A 7500-nucleotide genomic window follows, 5' to 3' on the forward strand; every position below is an offset into this window, starting at 1 on the left:
TTCCTCTTCTCCAATCTCCTCTCCCTTTTTCCTTATTTAGCTGTATTTTGACAACAAAGCCCTTTTTTCTTTCAACTTGATAACCACGAGCTTACAATAATATTTAGATTGGTTACACAAACATTAATACAATAACAGTTTCATTGAGTATTTTTGTATCAATTGAAATTTTCTCATTTGTTTCATCCATTGCCTAAAAAATAAATTTTTTTTATCTATCAAATTTATTAATTTAATTTTCAATATACTAATATAAATTTCAAGATATTTGATAAACACTGATACACTCCATCTTCTTAAAGGAATAAAAGATGGGTTTTTGTAGTTGATGTTTTTAGCAAAAAGGATAACCAATCACTTCTTTATATTCTGATATTAATTGAAAACATCAATATCCTTCGTTCAATTACGAAAGGTTTGTTAATAATATTCCCAATCAGAGAATAATCTAAATATATACAAGAACTTGCGAGTAATGTGACCCAAAGGGAAGGGATAAGGTGTTCCAAGTGCTACATGTCAAAGACTTGTTGTACTTCATAATTCTGCTTTATTACAGGAAGAAACAAAAGACATATTAAAATAGTATGCCAAAATATCCAATTCCAAATCATGTCATAACATAAGGCCTCTAAACCGCACAGAATTTGTCTCAAAACAAATCCACTTCACAGAAAGAATCACCAAAAGAAATTATTAATCCTAATCATTTTATTATTACACTGCTAAGGAATGTACGCATGCCATCACTTCAAAATGGTTGACAGGTGAATGGTACTGGTAAGGCATAACACATGAGCTAACAGGAGGCCATAGGTAAATGGCCTCTTTCAGGATAAAGAGGCATTTGAACTATGATTTTTTTTTTTTTTTTTTTTTTTTAATATTATTCTACATACAGATTACCTGCTCTGCTGATCTGAGGTATTCGAGTCAATAGAGTGGGGTTTGAATTTAAAATACTGAAGATATTTTTCTTCCCTTTATAAATTTAAAGTTCGAGGTCAGTACTTTGACCCCTTTTATAGACTACGTTTAAGGTCGTATTCTACCACAATCTACTGCATTTGCATTTTCTGATGTCTTATTTCAGCCTTTACAATTCTCAAACAGGATTACATACTTGGATAATCTAATTTCACTGAATTCTGTACAAAAAATTTAGCTCATATCTGCTTCATATTTCTATAACCATTGAAGAAAAAAAAAAAAAAAAAAAATCATGACTTTAACAGCTGGATACAAGTCCTTCCAAATTGGTAAATTTTGCTATGCAAAATATTTATGGCATCTCATTGTACTGTTAAGCATCCTTTCATATAACAAAATTATTTATTTATTCCCGCATAACATAAAAAACACATGCTTTCCAAGATCTTTCCACCCTATTTCAATATCACCTTTCACATTACCTATAATTTACCCAGTTTAAAGTCATAACAATGAAGCAATTAGCAGACTACATATTAAAAGAACAAATGTGCAAGAAACCCTACAAGATGCAAAAATCTTTATACATTCTGGGTATTTTCATAATCATTTTTACAGCATCTTAATAAAATATGTTCATATAGCACTTTTAAAAATGCTTCTGCAATGCTCATGTGACGGATGCTCTGTTATCTACACATATTTACAGAAAGAACTATGCGAAGTGTGGAAGAGACACTGTTTCCTTTTGTGGCTTCATTAACAGCAATACCAATCAGCTTCAAAAGTAAACATTCTAGATAGGTTCCATAAATACGCACCATCAAAATAATGAAATAATTCTCAATGGGACGTCTTACATCCACAGCAATATATCAAGCAAAGTATATTCCCTTTGAAATAAGAATTCCAATTCATAAAATTGTGTGAACTAATCATCAGATGATGAATATACTGACTGGAAAATACCAGGCCTATCATTATAAGCCCTTCATTACTTTCATAAAAGAGAACATCAAAGATAAATCAATATGAACAGCAGTGAGGGATATGATTTCTTGAAAGTCGGTCATGTCTCTTATACTTTGTTGTTAAACTGATTTGGACAAAAATTAACATTCCAGTGGATAGAAAACATATATGCAATCCATATGTGACATTTCTAAATGTGACAAACAAACAGGAATTCCATGAACCCACAGAAAACATAAGTAAACTGAATTTTCTTTCATAGTCCCATTTGTCTGAATCAGAAACAGAATAAATCATTAATTTTCTATACATGTGAATCATATATTTGTATTTCATGTATAAAACAATGAGTAAATTCATTTAATGACATATATTACAATGTCAATCAAATAAAGAAGAAATCCTGAAGAATTTTTGAAGTCATCAATGTGACCTTTTAAAGCCAGACAAAACAGCATCAATAATGCAGTAACAGAGACATGCATATTATTGTCAATATATACATTAATTTGTATTTATAAAATCACTATATATGGTAAATATGCCTATAAAAAAGACTCAGACTGAGAAGTCATCATACATGGTAGTCAAGAATAAAGTACATCACACCATTTTCCTTTTTACAACCACATCGTTTCACTTGGAAAGTCTTACACTAACCATCTAAATAAGGTAACATACTGGGGTGAGAAAAGTGAAATCATAGACTTTCAATACTTACTGGTTTGTTAATCTACTAACAAAAATCTGTAACAACAAAACATAAGGATAAATCAAAAAACATTAAGCTTTGTCATTGCTTTCTCTATGTTTGCAAATCAAATGCATAACAAAACTGCATGGCATGGCAATCTGCACATCTTTAAGGCTGATAAACTGCTCAAGTCATTAACTTCATACAAGTTAATATTATTATTATTATTATTATTCTCATTTTCCCATAAAAAAGATTCAGATGTTTTGTTTGTTCCCACTTCATTCATATTATTGGCCCTCTGTAAAGTGTGTCTTTTATTAAATGAGTATTCTCCTTCTGCAAATCTGTCATGAATTCTTATCATCTTGAGCAATTTTCTGTGCAAAAGGCAATCATATCTTAACCCTAAAACTACACCATTTTACTCACTTTACTTGATGCCTTTCAGAAACTGTAAAATAACAAAAAGGTATTTACATAAAAGAAATGAATTTTTTTAAACTTCACAAACATTCGAGAGATAATAATCACATACACAGCATGTCGCTAAATACATATCATAATGTGGATACTACATGAACTTGATTTTCTTTTTTTTCTCTTTTTGTCATTTCCTTCTCTTTGCTCACATTCCATGTGAATCTTGTAATATATATTACATTTGTTCTCTCTGTTTTAATAATCTCTAAGCACAAGAAACGTTATCACAGTTTGTAGTACTATATTTCAAAACCATAAATAAAAAAATCTGCAAAATATCACTGTACTTTAATGAGGGAAACTAGAATAAAAATAAAATATAAATATTGTTTAACTATCTATCTACGATCCACTCTAATACCATAAATCAGTTATACAATATATCAAGTAAATTGTGATAAAGACTCTCTACAGAAGTACAGGGGAAAGGAAGTATTGTCGAGTAAGAAGTGAGACACAAAGGGTAAGACAAGGAAATGCAGAGAGGATGAGAGAGATTGAAAGGAAGATATCACATGTGCATTTAAAAACTTATGATATATATCATAAATTACTTGTTAATGATATTCATCTTCAGTGCTCTGTCTTGAAAAGGACATTTTAAAACTAAAGCTCTGACTAGCTAATGCAGCTGTTCTGAAAGCAACATCATTAAGAAACATGTCTTCTGTATCTCCAAGTTCTTTTAAAGTGAGGGCAGCACTTTCAGTTTCAAGCCCTTCTGTAACACTAACTGCTGAATCCTTTGCATCTTTTTCATTCTCTGTAGTATTCTTTGTGTCACTAAAATCACTAGATTCTTTATTTACAGGATTTTCTTGAATTTTCTCTTGACTCTGCTTACTATTTCCCCCATTCAATTTTGATTCTAAGGATTCTACAGACTCTATAGACTTATTACTGTTGCATAATAGGGCATCTTGTCTTGACAGGGGTGGGTTGTTCTTTGAGGCTGGGCACATGAAAGACTCATCACACTCTACACCTACTTCTTCTAACTTTCGCAAACTACCAAGCTCTGAGACACCTTCATAATGAGATGGAGCATCTTCATGCCATGACCTAAGTAGCTCTGTTGTCTGTTCTTTGAAAACAGGTAAGTTGTCATCCTCTGCCTCCTCGCCAGAGCTTCGATCTTTCTTTGCTGTTAAACTAGGATCTGACCCATGTACAAGTCCTAAAGCCTTGGATACACTGTTCATTAACTTTAAGTCATCACAACTAGAAATCTCACTGATCTTATAATAGGGATTGTGTTTTCCACCAATGTGATTGAGGCCATTATCTAATGAAAAACTGAACCCATTAGAATGAGATAACCTTTCGTCTAAGTTATGATGATCACTATGACCAGAATCAACTAGAGTATGATGAACTTTGTCTACAAAAACAAACTTTCCAGTTCTACCTTCCCCACTCAGAGGAACTGCTTCTCTTACATAGAGATTGGCATTGATTGGCGAAGTCTCACTGGTGGAATCTGTCTCGCTATCGGATTTACCAAGTTTCCACTCTGCAGAGCTCTCTTGAGCAATACCTGAGGGAACTTTTGTATTATCCTGAGAAGTGCTGCGAGCCAACGGATTCAAAGGAAGGCGAGGAGACCGCTGTTGATGTAGGAGAGTTGCAGGAGTTCTGACTTCCAGGTTTACAGGAACAGGTGATGCAGAGGGAGGCACTAGAACATCTGGCATCACTGCCATTGGCTGGTTACCACCAATGCTGGAAATATATGCACATAATTTTAATAAATAAATAAAGGGCACAAAATGCTTAGACAAACTAGTGATGAACTGTTTTACATGTAGTAGAATGGTATTTTTGTCAAGTTTTAATAAGTAACTTTTTATACTTAATGCACAATTTAAACAGTGACATCAAAAATACAATCACCTGGACTGAGTAATCTTCATCATCAGTGCACTCAGATTTGGTAGAGTTTGTCTGAGGTCTGGTGTTGGAATGCCACAGTACCATCGTATCTGTGCAATGTTCTTATTGAGCAGAAACACACCATATTGGAAATGTAGCTTTTCCCTCTCTTTGCCTCGGGTGTATAGAGGAAATCTGAAGGCAAACAGAAACCCTGTATCAATACTGTAAACACCAATGCAATTTATTTATACAACCACTACAGGATGTGCTTTCTTATGATCTGACTCAGAAATACACTAAAATCACTATCATTTCCCATGATTCAACACACACAAAAATTAATTTATATTTTTTAACATATTTACCAAAATCAGTACCTGAAAAAATTACAATAATTTTCTGCTTTTTTTTAAAGGAATATTGGTGCTGGTTGCCCACATCTTCATCTTAGCATACCTGTGCGTACTATTTTCAATCTTAAGGTGTTATTCAAGTAAAGAGATACTACAGAACATCTCATTAAAAAAGGTATTTTCAAATCAGACTCAAGGCAATAAACCATTTCCTATACCAAACAACTAAACAATCTCATAGTACACGGGTAAGAAATGCTTTACTTACTCCCTCTCACTGTCACGAAGCTGTAAAGAAGTTGTGTCAGTGATGGTGGCCAGTGATCCATTTGGAGTGAGAGGGTAGCGCAGGGGGACATGCAAGAGGTGTGCCATGAGAACAATCAAATGGGATACAAAACCCAGCCCGACGCTAAGAGCCACTTCGTTACAGTTGTCGTAGTTCTCTGCATCTGGCAAGTGGACGCCACAAATCCGATACTTCTTGCCGTCACTATCCTGTAAGTATATGCAATTGAGGCACATCCCTGGAAAACGGCTTCAACATAAGGCAGCAACCTTTTTATGAGGTTAAAGGGCTTCAATATGAGGCACAACCTTTCTGAAGTGTTCAAGGTAATGCATAAAAACAGAAGAAACAACAGTGAAGACATCCTTATTCAACAAGCCAAGCCACACAAGCCACTTACTTGAGTAATTGGGTAGATCAAAGGTAACTGGGATACAAGCATTCTACGCCATTCTCCAAGACAGGTGCATGCCTCTCTCAGGCTTTCCCTGTCTCCACTGGTCACATCCTCTAGGCCTCTTACATGGCCCAGTTGCCTGTGAAGCCCTTGGTAACCTCCTAACAATTCCAGGCCTGAAATATGTAGGTTGTTAATTTAAAGTCCATTCACTTAACATAACTTATTTATCAATTTATAAACAAACATGGCACTATAAACCTTACATAATACATACAAATACATATGAATGCCTCATATATATACACACACACAAGAGTATCAAACCATCTGAAACAAAGAAGAATTACTGACCTTTCTCTTGGTTTTGATTATCCAAATTGTCAGCAGAGAGTTTAAGAGCTCTCAGCTGATCAATTTCAGTCTCTAGTTGTTCTCGAAGAAGTGCTACTTTAACTCTGTAGTCTTCAACCTGTAGAGTTAATAGGTGATCAAATTTTGGCAGAATAAAAGAAAAAGAAAAAATATATATACATCTCTGTGTGCATGCATGCATATGCACACACTCTGAAGAACACTGGCTGTTAAAATCTTTCCCATTTCTCCTTATTCAATACTTACCTCAGCAGCTAACTGTGAAGCCCGAGAGGTTCTTGTAACACCTCTCATTTCGAGCACTTCATTTGTCTCCTGACATCTGATTTCTTGTTGTCTTTGAGCCCGCTTCGTACTGTGTAATCTGAGAATAGAGAAATATTTTTTTTGCTGCACATGCCTTGGAATATATGCATTTTATACAGGATTCCCTAGCTAAGAAAGCTAAGAAATATCACATCAATCTTTATGCATAATCCTGACATAGTTAGACCTTCCCTTGCCAAGTCTTTGGATGTACCTTCCTTATGACAATAGCTTTATTTCTGCACCTTAATCTAAGGGCATACACAAAGCAATTAACTACAGGTGTTGGCTTTAAATTTTGCATAACACATTAATGACGCGGCTATTTTGGCAAATGGGCATAATGCCAGGATATTACTAACACATAAGCCTAACGCCTTAGGATTCTCTGACACCCTGGCCGCAGCCAAGCGCTGTATGCCCAATCACCTGGTGCGCCAGCCACGACTAAATATCTCTTCCCCGGCGTCTGACCCTGCAACCACTAGACATGGTATCTTGCCACCTGTCGTTAACGGGTTAATATGCTTTCACAGAAATTAATGTTTCAAGATATATTTTTTATTTCTTATAATAATCTTACATTAACCCCTTAATGACAGATGACATGATATTCACATTATGATTTGGCAGGTCTTCCTGCCTGATGATGTGCATGTCATGTCATGGCTTTCTCGGATCCTCACACCAGGCGACAGGACATAGTGGCTATTTGGTACCACAGTGTACAAGCAGCTCAAGTAGCTAGGCCTACGCACTCTCTCTCTCTCTGTGTTTGTGCCTGTGTGCGTAAGTGTGTGCGTTAGTGTGTGCATTAGTGTGTGCG

General features: G+C 35.0%; 1 protein-coding gene across 3 annotated transcripts in view; it reads right to left on the bottom strand.

Moving 5' to 3' along the window:
• Positions 1–527: 527 nt before the first annotated feature.
• The window catches only part of Uvrag (UV-resistance associated gene), a 14968-nt gene continuing 7995 nt past the window's right edge, over positions 528–7500 (bottom strand). For all 3 annotated transcript variants that reach the window (XM_043027919.2, XM_043027920.2, XM_043027921.2), the window contains 6 exons: positions 6615–6732; positions 6348–6465; positions 5997–6169; positions 5576–5805; positions 4973–5146; positions 528–4801 (listed from right to left, as the gene is read on the bottom strand). In XM_043027919.2, coding sequence (XP_042883853.2) covers positions 3637–4801; positions 4973–5146; positions 5576–5805; positions 5997–6169; positions 6348–6465; positions 6615–6732 — 1978 coding nt within the window. In that variant the 3' untranslated portion in view covers positions 528–3636. The remainder of the gene's footprint in view (positions 4802–4972; positions 5147–5575; positions 5806–5996; positions 6170–6347; positions 6466–6614; positions 6733–7500) is intronic.

The sequence above is a fragment of the Penaeus japonicus genome, unplaced genomic scaffold (genome assembly GCF_977035675.1).
Source record: "Penaeus japonicus unplaced genomic scaffold, GWHDUDI00000001_assembly GWHDUDI00000017, whole genome shotgun sequence".
NCBI classification, from domain to species: Eukaryota; Metazoa; Arthropoda; class Malacostraca; order Decapoda; family Penaeidae; genus Penaeus; species Penaeus japonicus.